The 18,585-nt window shown below is 41.5% G+C and overlaps 1 protein-coding gene across 1 annotated transcript; it reads left to right on the top strand.

Annotated features, from left to right (window-relative positions):
• The first annotated feature begins 1,047 nt into the window (after positions 1-1,047).
• On the top strand, positions 1,048-12,365 carry LOC146970414 (uncharacterized). The gene is made up of 5 exons (XM_085804315.1): positions 1,048-1,290; positions 2,288-2,971; positions 4,502-4,661; positions 5,013-9,562; positions 10,061-12,365. Exons 2-5 carry the CDS (start codon positions 2,303-2,305, stop codon positions 11,729-11,731), a joined length of 7,050 nt encoding a protein of 2,349 aa, XP_085660441.1. The 5' UTR covers positions 1,048-1,290; positions 2,288-2,302; the 3' UTR covers positions 11,732-12,365.
• Positions 12,366-18,585: the final 6,220 nt, after the last annotated feature.

Here is an 18,585-nt window from a genome sequence, read left to right on the forward strand (position 1 = left end):
TGCAAGGAAATTCAAATTTTTTTCTCTACTTTATCAAAACTGGTGGAAATAGAAATAGTATGAATGAAGTAGTTACAGTATATTTCACAGTAAGTCAGCAAAAAGTAAAGTAAAGGAGACTTTCTTCACTTGGACTTTGTGTGACCTCGATAGGCCCTTCCTTCCACCCCCCCCCACCAGCCAGTGTCCATCATCCAGGTCAGTGCACGTGCTAGTGGGAGGTATTAGCAGCGTTTACGCAGTTAGTGGTACCATGGTAATTGGCACACTGTCTGGTAACTGCCGTGCAGTGACACAGCTCTCATCCCCTGAAGCAATTAGATCATTAGCCACAATTTGAAAACCAAATTTCAGGTCTTGGTCGACTGCACTGTGCCAACTTATGGATATTCTGTCTGTTAGCTGTCCAAGTTTGGTACAACGCTGCAGAGAATCCACCATTATGGCAATATTTCTTACTAATTACAAGTGTCAAGAAACCTTAACAACCACAAATACTGATACACGGTGTGTCCTAAAATCTGATGGTGGATTTCAAATACCTGCTGTGAGGTAAAAGTGCTCTCTAAAGACCTTATTCTGCTTCATGCTGTCAGCAAGTGCGCAAAATCTTTAACCTAATCCCTATTAGGCCAAGACTTCTCAAATCTGATTATGCAGGCTGCTTGCAAATTAGAAATAGTCCGAGCCACCTGTGGTATCTGTTTGGAGTGGTAACGATTCACTCATTTCCTTTGACCAGGGGAGTTCCTATGCCTTCATGAACTTTCAACAAACCCCTTCCTCATTTTCTTACTCGTTTGATACTCAATAAGCCTTTCACCGTACTCATTTACTGTCTTGCTTTGTTTTCTAGAACAAATGACATGAACAGAAAGAAATTATAGCTGATGAGGCAGAGGGGACTTTGAAACATTTGTTTTATTTCTTTCTTTAAATAAGATTCCCTCATAAACCGTGATACAAATATATCAGCTGAGTAGATAAATTATCAGCCCAGTCCTTTAGGAAAACATCAAGCTACTTTTTTTTTTTTTTTTTTAAATCTCATATTCCTAAAAGTACAAATTTGTATTCTGATGTGACGCAGTTCCCCTGTGTTTCCCTTGTTTGTTACCTTATGTTGATATGCTGATTAAGTGTGAGCAAAGATTAAGCAAATTGGCCATGATGTTGCATGTCCCAAAATAGCCCTCGACCGCAGCTGAGAGGCTTTGACCAGTGCTTGGAGGAATAACGGAGGCACACTTTCTGTTGTTTTAGCTGCTATAATTAAGGTGAAATGTGAAGGTAAGACTTTTTTTTATTACGTTGTTTTTGCCAGTCAGTTATTCTATTCATTATCTATAGTGGATATAGTGCATTTCAGGTGTGTATGTGGCCTTTGTCTAAGACTGTGGTTATGTCTCTGTAGACTTGTAGTTTGTACAAATGCAAGTGGGTAAATATGTTCACTACAATGAATCATAGTTGGTACTGACTATGTTCTGTCTACGGTCTCGTTCTGGTATATAACTACTGAAAGCTCTTCAACAGGATAAACAACAGAAGGACACAAGGTGTTATCTCTTAGTGTTCAAATCATGATGCTCTTTCCTACTGAGCTGCATTTAGGCTTTGTTCTTATGCAGCTATAATCGCAACGACACATATATTACTTAAACAAAAAAGACATTGACATATAGGCCTATAGGAAATAGTAATACTACATGTAAAGCTGCTTGTATTGCTGCTGTCATACTGTAATGGTGTATTTAACAGTTTACTTTGTAATATGTTGTCCAATATATACCTTAAATTGCTGCTAACATACCATACTACCATAGATATGTTTCTTCAGTAAGAAACGTAATGTTGCACTGCAGATTTATGTGAGTTTCTTGTCAACTGAATAACCATGACACAGTAAATATGCGCTGACCACTGCCTAGTTCTGCCGACTGTTGTTATGAGTGCTCATGTGGGCTCTCCAGTTTGAGATGATGATGGAAAAACACTCCTTACCTATCAAAAACATTATATTTTGTTCATTTGTTTATAAGGGGTGTTTTAATTTTGAAATACTGTAGTTTAGGAAGTAGCAGTGGAAATACAACCTTTTATGCTGATTTCATCAACAATGGAGGGAAAATGTTTTTCACCTGGCTGTCAAAACTACAGCATTATGTAAAAACAATTGGAAAATATATGTATGAATATTATGAGTGTCTTCAGTGATGGAGTATCACTTTAGAAGATTACATCTGAGCTGCAATAATAACTCTCTCTCTATGTACTTTCTTTCTAGCTACCTCCAAACAAGATGAGCAGCACACCCGTCCAGGACCCAGTTGTCCAGGGGCTGTCGTCTGGCAGTGGGCAGACGTTACCCTCCCGACCCCTGCAGCCTATCTCTGATCCCTCGGCCTCTAAACGAGTATGTTTCTACAAAAGCGGTGACTATCAATTCAGCGGGCATCGCATGGTCATCAATGCCCGCACCTTTAAGACATTCGATGCTCTGCTGGACGCTTTGTCCAAGAAAGTGCCTCTGCCCTTTGGAGTGAGGACCATCACCACTCCTCGTGGGACCCACCTGGTTAAAGGTCTAGATGACTTTCAGGATGGGGGATCTTATGTGTGTTCTGACCGAAAACGCGTGAAGCCTTTAAACCTGAATGAAGTGAACCGGCGGCAGGTTCCTTGGAATACCACGAGACCAAGACCCCCGAGCGCTGGGAGACGGAAGCGTCAAGGTTTTCGGTTTCGTCCAGTTGGCAGCAGGAATGAGGTCAGGCCAGCTAAGGTCACCGACAGGGTGGCAGTACGGACACCAAAGAGACTTGTGGTCATCAAGAACAGGGATCCCACTGTTAAACGGACAATTGTGTTGCAGAAAAGAACTGCACCAACATTTGACTCTTTGCTGGATTACCTCTCCCAGATTCTGCAGTTCCCAGTCCTGAAACTCTATTCTACAGACGGCAGAAGAGTAAGTGTTTGGTAAATTGAAAATTGAAATATTGAGTTGATCAATATTAAAGTAACCCCTGGGAAGATTATGAACAGTTGTGGAACAGGTGGAACAGCTCTATACATGCAAATGTCCTGAGAGGAGAAGTCCTAATAGGAATAGCCTACCTCAACAAGTCAACATTCAAATAAGCTTGTACATTTATGTTTATTTATTAATATCTTATCTAGCCAGGGTCCAGTTAGCTTAGTTTAGCATACAGTCAGGAAAGACAGCAACTCAGGGAATCCCCAGAAAGTCCTTGCCAAGAAATACCTCCTGCCCACCATGTGCCACACAACTTTGTTGTTTTCACATTTCAGTTTTGTATAGATTAAGCTGACAGGATCAGTTTTAACAATGTTGACAGGTTAATTTGTTGCCTTCATAGTCAGGCTATCTGTTTTCTTTGTTTGCAGTCCTTATGCTGAGCTAATATGTGGCTGCATGTTTAATGACAGTGCTATCAAATCAAATCAGTGTCACATTCATTCTGAATTTTTGTAGCTTCAATAATGATATGTGGACGGGGTGTTTGTTACTATCATAAAACATATTGCATTTTCTGACTGGCTTATTCAAAGTTGCTGTATGAATATAGCTTGATGGTCATGTATATTGTCCACCTTTGTTCGCCCGCCAGGAGGACAAGTAAATAGTAATAATTTAGACCTCAACCTGACTGAAGTCTAAACAGACCCCCTCTAGTATTTGTTTTGCTAGCTACCAACTAGCTAATGGTCAAGTGCACTTCTACATGATAGACCAGTTATCCCAAATTTACGGTAGGCCTACATTTAATTGGATACATTTATGTAACTACGTCATGAGTTTTGAAACTATTAATCAAAAAATATTTCAATTTCTAACAGGGAGAGTACTTGCTTGCACTTTATGTCTAAGGGTAGCTACCTAAGGTTTTTATTATATCAGTGTCAATAGGACACAAGATGCACTTGATTGTTTGTTCTTGTGGTTCTACCTTATTGCACAAAATCAGCTTTCAAAGTCTAGAACAGCATCAAAATATAGATGTCATAATTAACTAAACAAAATTACACAACCAAATAAAGAAGCGCTGTATTTTTACTTTAACTCATAAATATCTCAAGGATTAACAATCACGACTTTCACCTTGTTAGAAGTGTTCCAAGAAGAGCTAAGAGGTGTTATCAAGATCTCTACCCCCTGGTGAGTTATCAGTCTGTAATCCCATGTGTCCTGCAACAACAACAACAACAAGCTTCCTGTTAAAGATCACGATTCCAGAAAACCTTTAAGTGCATCATGAGCCACATGTGATATCATGTCCAGTCTATGCTTGGAGAGCATGTGGCATACAGAAATGATATTGCAAAAAAGGAAGTTGTTTTCATTATTAAAAGAAAATCAGTGGAGTGTAATACATGTCCTGGGATGTTTTCATATAAAGTGTGTTTTCAAGTGTTTTCAGTGGAATTTTCTCAGGTTTTGACCGACATGTCAATCGTGTTTCTCCTCTCCTTTCAGGTTGATGGTCTCGCGGCGCTTATCTTATGCTCTGGGGTTGTTGTGGCAGCGGGCAGCGAGCCATTTAGATTAGGAAACTACAGCTTTCACAGAACAGGCCAGATGGCACAAGTCATGTACGTGGAAGCCGCGGAGCCATCCATGCTGCTACCTAGAGCTCGTAAGTTATAATATGTTTCATTGGTATAACTGGAAAGTATGTCATAATTATGCTAATATCATGAAAAGGTCAGTGCAGCCGGTTTTAGGACAGCAGAGAGTGATGCTAGGGACTGTCATAACAATGAAAACATGACAGATATAGTTTGTCTCCACATTTACGCTTTACAAATATACATAGCCTATACATATAGCTTAAAATTGAAATGGCATAGATTTAGATTAGCCTACTTAAATATCGAACTGTTTCTTTAAATATTCCTACCAAACAAATATGAGCAGTACATATTACTAATATATATTTTTTTCTCTATCTCCTCCTCTTTTGCTTTTCAAACACCTCCAACCAAAGAGAACAATAAATCTTTCTCAAGCGGAAGAGGCTCAAGAAACTTCTCCTCATCGTCAGAGCGATATATTGTCAGTCAGATCAACAAGTCTCGAAATGGAAGCACAAACAGCCATGTGCATCCCCCTGATGGATCAACTGAAACAGAAGTCAACCAGCCGCATCACACACTCATGGAGACATGTGGGACTGAGGGGGAAGATGATGAGCAGGAAGCAGCCATTGTACCTCAGGACGATGACATTGAAAAGTCTTTCCGTGTGAACCAGGATGGCAGCATGACAGTAGAAATGAAAGTTCGTCTGACCATTAAAGAGGAGGAGATGCTCCACTGGACTACCACACTCAGCCGCTCCAGCCTTAACAAGAGGACATCTTGTGCCTCCATTTCCGAGTCAGGCAACAGCTCACCTGACTCAAACAATGCCATTGCCAAAGACTCCTCTAGCATCAGTGAGGACGAAACTAAAGAGGAAAACCACCCCACTGGAGCTGGTGTCGGCTTTAAGGGTGAGCAAGTTTATGAGGGCTACGCTTCAACGGCTTTGGGAAAAGCAAAAGCAAGTTTCAAACGCACACCTACGCCAGGTCCTCGACACATAAAGAAGAAGGCATCTGTTGAGAGTGTCAAGACGGTGACGGAGACAGGGGTTCAAGAGAGCACCCTGGGACATTATTCCTACGTGGAGAGGACGGCCGATGGTGAGACAACCGAGGGATACTGCGTTCTCAGACACAGCAGCAGCAGCAACCGGCCAATCCCAAAGCCTCGGAAAACGGCATCTGCCGAAACAAGCAACAAAGGCTCCCACTCCTCCATCAGGTCGTCAGGAGTAGCCGAGGTCCTTCAGATACAGAATAATGGGATGGAGGTTACAGAAACTGTCATGCATATCTATGAGAGTCAAGGCTGCTATGACAACTATTTAGCAAATGACGAATATAGCCCAGACGGCGTACCTTTGGAGGGTTCCACTCCGGCAGCAGAGAGCAAACCGTCAACTGAACCTGGGTCGTGTTCATCCAGCAACGATTGTGATTTTAGCCTGGGTCAGCCTTCTACTGCTGACCCACTACAAAGACATAGAGAGGAGATGTTATCACTATCCTCAGAGCCTCAGAGAATATCTCCAGTACATGACATAGTGAAAAAGGTCAAAACTCCTAAAAGTAAGAAGAGTTCAACTTCCAGAAGCAGCTCAGATAAAAAGCTAAATGAAAGCATTAGCATAAGCCCCTCAAAGACTAGCAAACATTCGTCCACTGACAAGCTCAGTATGGGGAAAAAGAGTTTGAGTTCATCAGAAAGTGCTAAAAGTGGTCAAAAACGAAAAGGAGCAGAAAAGAAAGCAGGAAAGTCTCAGTCTGAGAAATCAATTAAAGAAGAGCTGACACCCAAGAAGGGCTCAGCCTTACTAGGTAGCTCTGAAAACATGAAAAGAACCCCACCTAAGAGACAAAGCATGAATAAAGTGACTGCTAAAGACAACGGCCATAATGTAAATACTTCAACTGGACGGCCTCCAATGAAAAAGAACATGTCGGACCTTTTACAACCTAAAAAATCACTTCTGCCAATCAGAAAAACAATGAGCAAACCTAAATCTATGATCGAAAACAAAACATCTTCATCCAAAAATGTGTTAGAGTTGAGTGAGAGTGTCTCAATGCCTTCGCTGAATCCTACGCCCTCTGACATCCACCAATATGTTGAGAACTGGTTGGAGACAGTCAGCCAAGACCAGGTGCCATACACAGAGTCCATCCCAGATGAATCAGAGCCTCGGCCGAAGGTTATCTTTAAGATTGGTGCTGATACTGAATCAGATGAAATGAGTGAAAGTCAGAATAATTTAAATGAACATTACCCGTTATCTGGCAACGCTATCAAGAAATCTCCTTCTTGTCTATCAGTTCCTCTTTCCCATGAAGGGCCCGAAACAACTGTGCCATACAGTGAACAAAAAACAAAAGGTTTAGGCCTATGTGTTTCAATGCCAAGTGTTAGAGTGGATCCTGTCCCCCAGGAGAACATGCTGAGGGCTCATAAATCTGCAGAAGCCATCGGTCCACATGAGGATGAATCTGCTTCATCCAACATTTTGAGTCCCAAAGCAAAGATAACACCTGTGCTACGGCAACTTTGTTCATCAGTTCAGTGCATCAGAAGGCCGTCTGAGACCAACGCACCATCCAATCTCGAGAAGTCCAACAGCCTTCCTGATTTCTCAACTCAAGTAGCTTCAGTGTTTGGCTCATCGTGTAAAGCATTTCTGTCATTCTTGTCAGTCATGACTCTGAGAGATAGCCTAACGAGTCCTGGGCCGGGAGACAGTAACCCGCCAAGAAGCACCTCCGAGGCCATGCTAATGATGGAATCCCTGCAGAAAATTTCCACCATTGAGAATGAGGAAGAGCAGAGAGCAAGTCTGACAGATCTGCAAAGCAGAGCATCTTCTGATTTAAGAGATCGCTGGAAAGATTTCCAGATTCTGAGGGAAAGGCTTGAAAGTGAACCACTTTCTCCCAGAGTTTCAGAAACGGAGTTTGCTCTTGATGTTTTTTCTGAAGGAGGTGACCCATTTGAGGATCAACATCAGGATATTGATGAGCTACTGGAGGAACTGAATATGCCGCAAGACATCAGAGCCGAGATTTCTTCAACAATCCAACACGCTAAAAGTTTTTACCCAATGGAGGAGAGCACATTTGTAGAAACTGATAGATACCAGTCAGAAACAGAGGAAGATGTGGAAAAATTTGTTGATGATTGCAATGATGAAACTAAACAATCAACAGATCCTGGTGCTACCTGTATAGATGAGGAAACTACTGAACAAGAAAGAAAAGAAGATGTGGATGGAGGTGACTTAAATAAGATGCAATCCATGCTTTCTGAGAATGAAACGATGATGAGAGAATCACCGCAAGAAGCTGATGAAGTTGAGGAAAAAGGTTCAGAAGTATCACAGAGAGAAGATGAGACCCTGGAGGTTAAAGATGAGACAGAAGAAAAGGAGGATGAAGATCAGGTAGAGGAGGATAGAGGGGAGGGTGGAGACGGGGAAAAGGACAGAGAGGATGGAGAAAGAAAAGATGATGATGATGATGATGATGATGCTAAAGAGCTTGAAAATATGGAAGAGGAAGCTCAGGAAGAAAGGGATGAGATGGCAGCTGAGGAAAATGATGAGGGGCAAGAAGAATGTGAAGCAGAAAAGGGAAGCGGTGGGGAATCTGTTGCGATAGTAGAGGAGGGGACAGAGGAAGATATGCCGGCAGATGAAAGAGAGAGGTTAGAAGAGGGAGAGAAAGATGCAGTTCAGGAGACGGAGGAGGGACTGGTGAACGAAGAAGAAAGAGAGGATGACTGTGCTGCAGAGACAGGTGAAAGAGAGGTGGTTGAGGAGACATTGGAGGAAGAAACAGGGAGGGATGAGCATGAGGTTGGAGAGGAAGCAGCAGATGAGGAAAAAGTGGATGAAGAAGTTGTTGAGGAGACAGAAGAAAATAAGGAAGATAGGGAGGATCAAGAAGTAGCTGAGAGCAGTGCAGAGGAAGAAGTGAGGGAGGTTGATGAAGAGGCAGATGATGAAGAGGAGGTGGAAAAAAATAGTGAGGTAGATGAGAAAGAAGTAGATGTGGTAAGTGAGAATGATGTAGAAGAAGAGGAAGTGGAGGAAGATAATAAGGATACAGATGAGGTAAAAAATGCCACTGATGAGGATGAGGAGAAAGAAGAGGTGGATGAGGTTACTGAGAACAACATAGAGGAGAAAGCGGAGGAGGATAATGAGGTGGAAGATGAGGTAGAAGATTTCAGTGATGAGATGGAAGAGAAAGATGTGGATTTGGTTATTGACAATGATGTAGAGGAGGAAGAGAAAGAAGAAAATATCGATGAAAAGGAGGAGAAAGAGGAAGAGGAAGTAGATATGGTTGTTGAGGATGATGTAGAGGAAGAGGCGGAGGAGGCCATTAAGGATACGGAGGAGGAAGAGGAGGAAGAAAATTTGAATGGTGAAATGGAGGAGAAAGAAGAAGAGGAAGTGGATGAGGTTGTGGAGGAGAAGGAAGAGGTGGAAGAAAACATTGATGATGAGGGGGAGGAGAAAGAAGAAGAGGAAGTAGATGAATTTATGGAGAAGGATGTCGAAGAAGATGTGGAGAAGGTAACCGGGGAGACAGATGGTGAAGGAGAGGAAGTAAAGGAGGTAGAAAACTTCGATGATGAGATGGGGGAGACAGAAAAAGATGAAGCGGATGTGATTATTGAGAATAATGAAGAAGAACAAGTGGAGGACATTAGTGAGGAGGAGGAGGAGGAGGAGGAGGAGGAAGAAAACATCAACTGTGAGGTAGAGGAGAAAGAAGGAGAAGAAGCAGCAGCAGAGGACATTACTGAGAAAGATGAAGAAGAAGAGGCAGAAAATCTAAGTGAAGAGGAAAAGGAGGAGGAAGAAGGTGGTGATGAGGAGGAGGAGGAAGAAGGGATAGATGCAGCTGATGAGGAAGAGGATGAGGAAGAAGATGAAGAAAACAACAATGATGAGGTGCAGGAAGAGGAGAAGGAAGAAGGGATAGATGCAGCTGATGAGGAAGAGGATGAGGGAGAGGAGGAAGAAAACATCAATGATGAAGTAGAGGAGAAAGGAGAGGAGGAAGCAGCAGAGGAAATTACTGAGAAAGATGATGAAGAAGAGGCAGAAAATCTAAGTGAGGAGGAGGAGGAGGAAGAAGGAGGTGGAGACGAGGAGGAGGAGGAGGAGGGAATAGATGCAGGTGATGAGGAAGAGGAGGAAGAAAACATCAATGATGAGGTGGAGGAGAAAGAGGAGGAGGAGGAAAAGGAGGAGGAGGTAGATCCGACTACTGAGAGGGAAGTAGTAGAAGAGGAAGCAGAGCAAATTAATGAGAAAGATGAAGACGGAGATGCAGAAAATCTAAGTGACGAGGAAGAGGAGGGTCAAGAAAGAACAGATGTGGTTGAAATGGAAGAAGATGAAGAAGAAGACAAAATGGAGCTGGTTAGTGTTAGTGAGGAGGAGGAGGAGGAGGAGGGTGTTGAAGAGGAAAGAGCTCAGGTGCTCACAGATGACGAGGAGGAAAAAGGTGACAAGGACACAGAAGAGGAGGGAAAAGGTGATGAAGGGAATCAGGAAGCTCTGGAGAACGTAGAAGAAAGTCTGGAGGAGAAATCTGTTGAAGCAGAAGAAGCAGAGGAGCTGGAGATTGAGGAAAATATGAAAGCAGGTCAGACAGATGAGGAGGAGATGGATGATTATAATGATGATGATGAAGAAAATGAGCTAAATGAGGAATTCAACAATGATGAAGACGAAGATAAGGGTGGTCAAAAGCTGCTCGAAGAGGCCTCGTATTTGCAGCAGCACTGTAGTACTCATGACGAAGCAGATGTAGAACACAACACTGAATCACCAACCAGATATTCCTCTGAGGGGCAGTGTGAGTTTGATAAAGGCAACGGAAACGACACTACTGACGACCTTGAAATAGGCGACGGAGGGGAGTATCATGAGGAAAGTAGCAACAGCCTACCACATCCAGTTGAAATATCCCAGGAGTTGCTTGACTTTGTAAACTCAGCCCTACAATCCTCTTCACTTATATTCACGTATGATGCTCGGGGGAAGATAAGGATAGAGCCAGAAAACGCTGTAGTCGTACAAACTAAGCTATCTGCTATTCCACAAAGTCGAGAGGACAGTTCGTCGTATGGTTTAAAATGTCTGCCGAGCCCCAGTACCTCCGATTTAACAGATTACAGACCAGAAACTTCAGAAAGTGGTGGTTATAAAAGTCAGGAGTCTGTAGATGTTGTCACGGAGAGCGGAGAAGAGGCTTCAGAGAAACCTTTTCCAGTCTACAGACGAAGGACTCACATCCCCAACGGGACAACGAGTGCAGCAGTGAGTGCTGCATCCAAAGCATCTGTTGCAAGTAATTCAGAAGTCTTGCAAAGTTCCAGATTAAAAAGTCCAGGGAGTTTCTCTTCCTTTGAGTCAGGCACTAAGGCCTCAAGGGAGGACCTGTCTTATTTCAGCGCTACGAGCTCATTAAAGGCAGATGCTGAGGCTGCACCAGGGGCCACACAGTTTGTTTCTTTCACCTCAGGAATGGACACGAGTGATGGGGTTTTGATCGATCGAGGAAGGTGGCTGCTGAAGGAGAACCACCTAATAAGAAAATCTCCTCCAGTCTCTCTGGGGATGTACGGCAATTTGGATAGTACCTCCATTGATACAGGTCAGGAGAACACCAGCGAGGATTCACCACCTCATTATAAAATCCAGCACAACCCTCTTGCAGCCATTTCCTCATCAGAGCTCGAGGAGATGGCGAAGCCTCAAACTCCAAAGTGCACCTATTACAACATGCCACACGGGAGTGATTCAGACCCATTTTTGGACGATTCCAGTACTCATAGTCAAAAAAGGGATATAAGTAGTATCAAAGGGCGAGGCGTCAGAGTGTCACCTACTATTGATACTTCCAAAACGTGGTCAAATAAAAATGGTAGTCTGTCATCTTTTACATCAGTTGAGTTTAAAGTATCAGACAGGAAAGTGCATCCTGAGGGGGAGTCGTCAGCTGTAACACAGGCAAGAAGGCCACCTAGTGGAGGAGTGCGTGCGCTACAAGCACAAGACTCCCTGGATGCAATGCGTGTGAGATGTGGACAATACTGTCCTATATTATGAAAGCAGGAGATTATAAACCACAGACATATTCACACAAGCAGGTCCAAGGTGTGATATTGTTTTTGATTATGATTATTTTGTTGTAGCCTATGTGTCTAAGGTCAGCAAATAATCTTAATCACAAACTTTTTTGACCCACTGGTGTGGTGACTGAGGAGAGTTGTGCCTCTTATTTATGTTTCATTATAGTTAAATTGTACGTTTACAGACTACAGATTTTGTCTTTATTGTGGTGAAAGATGAGATCCATAATCAAAAATGGAAAGTATCAATATCAGCAAGTAAGAACAACATATTTTTTTACTCATTCATTGCTCATTGTAAATACAGTAATTATCTATCTATTATGAGTACTACAAGTTTTTCATTTTTATTGAATGCACTACATCAAAGAAATTTGATTTCTTGTCATTTGTTTTTGTTTGTTTGGGTTCTTCCTGAATGTGCAATGTACATTCAGTTATTTTCAAAGACAGCTGTAGATTTTACAGTGAAAAAGTTCAAATTGTGCTGCTACAGGATTATCTCATTTGACAACTTAAAAAGAAATGAGAACTAATCAACCAGGGAAAAAGAAAAAGGAAAATCCATAAATTAATTAAAAGGCAGCTCCTGGTTAAAAAAAAAAAATGTTGTTTTTGGCTGCAAGAAAATGTTCATTATTCAATAAAGTGTTCTATTTTTTAAATTAACGTGTCTTGTTTATAATGTCCATACATTTTATGACTGGGTGTGAGTGTTTATAAAATGTATGACATTTTTCAATGAATATGCAAAATAGCTGGTTATTGTCACATTTACCTGTAGTATCCAACTGGCCAAGGCAGCAGAGGTGCCAAGATGCTCGCTACCGATGGAGTGAGGCAGCAGACCAGATGTTAGCATCTGGAAATGTAAACATAGGAACATCAAGGTAAAGACATCATGGCATCGTCCACTTTTGGTTTAAATGAAAGTCCAGGCATGAACAAGGATAATACGGATCATAGATGCCATCATTAGAACAACAACAGACATTATGAGCATTCAGTTTTACTTGAATGGTATTGGAATTTAGTTTTTCAAACAGAAGTTGTGAAAATAGTCCCATTTAGAGTGACTGCCTTGAAGCAAGTCTGGTCTGTGCTGCTGACATTTGACTTGCATAAGGTTATTAAACAAGTGAGACATGTGAATTCTCTATTAGCCTTGAGCTAAATAGCATCATTCCTGGGACTACAGTAAGACAACATTGTGCCAAATCTGTGGCTCATAGGGGATTTCCTTAAAATCTCCTCGAATATCTGGGAATTTATGGGGAAATTATTTATTTTGTTATTATTGAACTGTGAAACTTGAGATACCATATTCCTTCATACAGTATAGCTGTAAGAATGAGTCATTTATTATTATTATTATTCACACTTGAAGAGTCTGTCTCACTCTGGTCCACTCGTCTCCAGGCAAGAGTGTCATCTGGAGCTGTCAGTCGGTCTGGGCGATGCTCCCTGGTGCAGTCAGACATATGCAAGTGACACCTGTGATGTGATGGTCACTGACAGACAGCTTGAGATATGTGTGACCAGGGGATATCATCCTTTAAATAAGTATGACCAAATGACAGCAGGTGTTAATGGGGATAGGGCTAATTCATTTGGACACTTCTATGCAATGTATTTGGCAAGTTATGCAATTCAACTCAAATTAAAGCTCCAAGAGTGAGAGAGGGGTGTTTCCCCGTCCGTGTACCCCTGACCCAATCACTCCCTCCAAACACCCACATACACATGCACACGCACAGAGACAGACAAAGAAAAGAGTGAGACAAAGAGAGAGAGAGAGGGAGGTCTTTACAAAGTGGCCATTCTGGATACTTTCCAAGGGTTTTGTCAGTCACTATGGAGATTTGGAAAATAGCCTCTGCAGTTTAATTCCTCTGTTGTTACTATGGCTGAAAGGTATCCAGTGGAAGCTCCATTCCCTGAAATGAACGCCCCTCCTTACTCTGCTCATTTTGCTGACCACTGACAGAAACTGTGCAGAAAAGGAGCTGGGGAAGAGGAAATTCTTCATGGTAACCATAAATAAAAGCATAGCCTACTCATACAAAAGGACAAAGGTCATGTATTAAAAATCCTGCTCTTGTCAAAGTGGTAGCATTGAGAGCAAAAGTTAGCTTGTTTGTCTGACATTAATTTATCATTTGGGCAGACTGTAGAAATAACACTCACTACTAGTAAGGCAGTGGATCACAAAATTAACCTGAGCGTTTGTGGGATAGATTAGAGAAGAACAACCAAGATTAGATCGGAATTTATTCTTAGCTTTATTGTTTTTACTTCTTTGTGCTTTGAAAATTTGTCTTTTGAAGCCTTCAGGTTAGAAAATCAGAGAGTGAATGCATAGTGAAACTGCTAACAGCCCACAGATATCGGAAAGAAGACTAAAGCTGAAAATACTGGAAAAAATATGGACTAGCCTACCCATCGGACTGACTGGCCATGGTTGTTGGGGCCTCCGACCCCCAAGGGGCAACTCCTACCAACAGGCCTTGTTAACCATAAATCATTGAATGAATTTAAGTAGCCTATGTAGAACTATAAAAACCAGTACAAGACACTTTATTAAGTACAGTATATCTGATGGGATTAGTTCATGGCATTCTGTAGCATAACTACGATGAATCAGGTCAGGGGTCAGAGGTCAGGTCAGGGGGTGACCATGATGGCAATCTATAGCCAAACCGGAAACAAACGTAGAAAACAAACATTGGAACAGTGAAGTAGTAAAAGGGAAAGATAAACAAGAAAATTACGCCGAGAAACTGAAACTCAAAGAAACAAACCATCTGTCTCTCTGTTGTTCATTCGTCGGGTCGTTAGCACAGAGACACAGGTCTGTTCACCTGTCCCACCTGAACAGTGACAAACTCAGCATCCCTACAGTTTATATTAGCGTCTTTGGTATTTCCCCCAAACCAAGAACATGAATGGACTTAATGGTGGAGGTCGAGATGTTCTGGTGGAGAACAGCCAGTAAGAGGACACGTGACACAAGGTAGGTTTTCTCTCGTTATATTATTGTTGACCAAGGTGTTGTGTTATGGACCGCAGCGAAGTTAGTTTTAAGTTGGATATTCGACAGACATTCGCAAGCCACTCCAACATTTCATGTGCACCTTATTGCAGGCCTAAACAGAGAAGACGGCTACATACTTCCTGTTTTCAAAATAAAAATGTGGGATATTTAAAGCATGTTTAAAGCTATTGTGCTAAAATACTAATATGTTAATATTAGCATTTTAGCTCAATAGCTTCCAGGTCATGTTGACTCAAAGTCAGTGTGGGATCATAGTAGGACTCCACTGGCTACATCTCTTGTTTTTACATTTGATCCATTTTGATCCATTTGTGCTTGATATAGGCTGTTGACCATAGACCAATATCTTGATATTCTTGCTGCTGGCCTCGAAAATCATTGTTGCAATCATGTGGTGTAAATCCTGTCTGAGAGGTTATATCTACAGGTGTTGATATTTTCCTTTAGATTGTGATCAACCCTGTTTATTAAAAATAAATTATTTCCAGTTACCTGATAAAACTTACCGGGAAAAATCCAGAGAATGGCTAACATAGTATCAAGACCAGCACTTGACTGTAGCCTACTCATGATAAACAATGTTTATGTTCTCTTGGCGTGGATTTACCGTCTTTCTCTTTCCCTGAGGGTAACCTCCCAAGGGATTAATAAAGTACTATCTATCTATCTATCTATCTATCTATCTATCTATCTATCTATCTATCTATCTATCTATCTATCTATCTATCTATCTATCTATCTATCTATCTATCTATCTATCTATCTATCTAATGTTTAGATTTGCTCCAGTCTGATCTCAATGCATTCACTGTGGTAATGCAAACACATTGTGCTGAAACACGCCCTTCACTAAATCTTCTTTGTCATCATGACCCATAAAGAAGTCCCTCAGTTTTTCACACCTAAAACCCTGAAAGAGCTAAAAAAAAATAATAAAAAAAAAAAAAAAGGATGAAAGTTGGTGTTAGATTGTGAAACGTCATTACAAACAAACACTAATTACTGCAACTTAATGAATAAAATGTAAGAGTTCATCTGTTGAACAGGGCAGCCCCTGAATCGGTCTCTGTCTGGGTTTCAACTGTGGCAAATAATGATGGGGGCGATTGCTATGGCTACTGGGCGTGCGGGTCGGTGATTCACCATCATGGGAGATGAAACAAAGGATGTCTTTTTGCTGCCCAGCGCCTGCGGTTTTGAAGCGATGACACCCAGAAAAAAGATTTAACTTATCTATTGCCCTGTCCCATTACAGGCTGACTGACTCTGATTTATTTTGGAGTCTTATTTGATCCCTTTTTGTACAACCTTTTTTAATTAGCTCCCCCGTGGTGCTGTTGCTCGGGGGGGAAAAACAGGAACCCCAACAAAAAGGAAAAGACTAAACAGATAAATTCTAAACATTGCCAAGAATGGGAGCTATTTGGCCCAAACTGTGGCACTGGCAAACACCGGCCTACAAACAATAATTGCGGCCTACTGTCTGCATTCTGTTGCTGCAGTTAGGTGACAGATCAGCAATACACAATCCCTGCTCTGTCTGTGACAATCCCGGCCTCCTCTGTCTGCCTCTGTGGCCAACACTGGCAGAGCGGACTCATAATGGGCCTGAGAGCAGGAATTTGTACGGCCCCCACCTCTGCCTGTAAGTGAGTGTTGATCATGTGAATTTCCATTGCCGGTTTCAGAGACGGGGTTCCACTGTTTACTCGCACTGTGGCCCCTGTGTGGGCCCTCGAGCACCACAACCCCTAGCTGAGTGCAGTTGTACAATTATTTGTTCATCTATTTTCTTTTTTCAAGCTATTGTGCCCATGTTGGTTTGGCTGTTTTTATGTCGTCTTATATTTTATTTATAATCCCACTTACACTTAAGCACAGAATTTTGGTAAATGAACTCCATGTGGAAATATTTTCCTTTATTTCACAGTTTTAATAATTAGTTACTTTGTTGTGCGAAACATACTGCTTTATAAATAATGCACAGCTAGAATTAGCTTCACCTTTATCAGCAATGGCAGTACGTGAACACAAACATACTGTATCTTTCATAATAATCCATTGATGCCAAATCAAGCAGAGTAGGCCTAGTCATTTTTGAGTTTTTATTCCTCTTACTTTTGACACAGTAAAGTATGAAGTAGATCTGAATCCTTCTTCCACCACTGAATCAAATACTTAAGTATAACTTTGGGGATCTTGTTCTTTGTTTGTGTTTTTTGATATTATGCTTCTGTGTGCTTTGACTGCTCTGAATTTCAGACGGAAGTAGAAGTAAAGTAGAAGATTGCAATACTTTTTTCATTACTGTTACTACTGCACTTAGCCAGTTCTTGAGTATTATCATGCTCATCAGCCCCAAACAAATAAAATTACAACAAAAAGAAATTGTTCAGATGACATTCCTTAAAGCAGAAGTAAGCGATCCGGTCGTTTTGGCTAATGCTGCGTTCCAGGCAGGCTTTTGAAACCGTAAATTACAGCTTCAAGTCACAACTTACGACTTTGTAGCGTTCCAGGCAACCCACTCGTGTTAATGGCTCCTGTTTTACCTGTGAAAGTCACTATAACGGCCACTCGTAACTTCCGACTCGTTATTATTACCAGATCGAACTGGTACGACTTCACAGGTCGGAAAACACGAGTTTCATGGCGAGTCATGAGAATAACAGTCCTCGTCCCACGTCACCGTTCACGCGCATCCTTGGCACACACAGCCCTGCATGTCGTTCTCTCTACCTCATTGGATAAAAACTGTAGGATACGAAAAATGAGTCCGTCTTGCGCCGAGTGACTGACAGACCGTGTTCACGGTCCAAACACTCTATGTAAGTTATTGCTGTCGGAAGATATAACTATTTAAGACTTATATTAACACAAAAATATCGCTTACTTCTGCTTTAAATGCAACATGCATAATTTTACTTTGATTTATCCCATCAAGCGGCAACACTCTTTTTACACGTTACTAAATTATTGTTGTACTGCTCCAAAGGGGCTCAATTGTATCCAAAATAACATGAAAGTCGTAAGTGGCCATGCCTTCACACAGTCTGACACTGTGACACTTTATTAGATTTATTCATGTGATTGAGTAAAGACAAAGAAAGTTACTTTGCTCCCCTTTATTTGGCATTGGTACTTTCCAAAATAACTGGCAAACTGGAGGTGTGCACGCACATCCAGGACAAAAATAAAGGCAGGTGCTGTGCTGTCTAGGTCACAACTTGTCCACGAGAACGTTTTGGAGTTGTTGGATTGTGTATTTGATGAGTTTGATGAGGGAAACCAAGAAATCCCATTAGCCCCCGTAGCGTTGCTCTGAGCAGGTTGCGGCTACGCTCGGCGGTTCAAGAAATAGCTTACACCGACAAATAAAGGTAACAAACCTACTGCTATGACTATAGGGATTATGGCAATGGGCCAATTTGCCAAAATGTTGAACTATCCCTTTAAGTGCTGATTACATTTTAGGACGTTAATGATAATCATCCAGTTATAGAATAACACTAGGGATAACTGTTGGTACAGATAATTATCGGCCCCATATTGGCCAATAATTATCGTCATAATTCACAGGTAAATCAGATAATTCTATTTCTTGCCAATTGCTAGGGCTTAAAAATGTTATCAGCATGAAGAAGCAGGAAGGTATTGGTTATCAGCATCGGTGGAAACAGTTATTGTGCATACCAAAATGACATGGGCCGATCTGCATAATAACGCATTTTACTTTTGATTCTTTATGTTTGATGTTTACAATTACACAAGTTCAT

Source organism: Trachurus japonicus, chromosome 17 (assembly GCF_045865225.1).
Source record: "Trachurus japonicus isolate A0001 chromosome 17, Traja_1.0".
Classification (NCBI taxonomy): domain Eukaryota; kingdom Metazoa; phylum Chordata; class Actinopteri; order Carangiformes; family Carangidae; genus Trachurus; species Trachurus japonicus.

Excerpts from the sequence above, each read along its gene's own strand:
- LOC146970414 (XM_085804315.1), top strand. The coding sequence starts at position 2,303 with ATGAGCAGCACACCCGTCCAGGACCCAGTTGTCCAGGGGCTGTCGTCT. Across the intron at positions 4,662-5,012 it reads CATGCTGCTACCTAGAGCTC|AGAACAATAAATCTTTCTCA; the intron begins GTAAGTTATAAT and ends CTCCAACCAAAG. Across the intron at positions 9,563-10,060 it reads AAGAAAACAACAATGATGAG|GAGGAGGAGGGTGTTGAAGA; the intron begins GTGCAGGAAGAG and ends GAGGAGGAGGAG.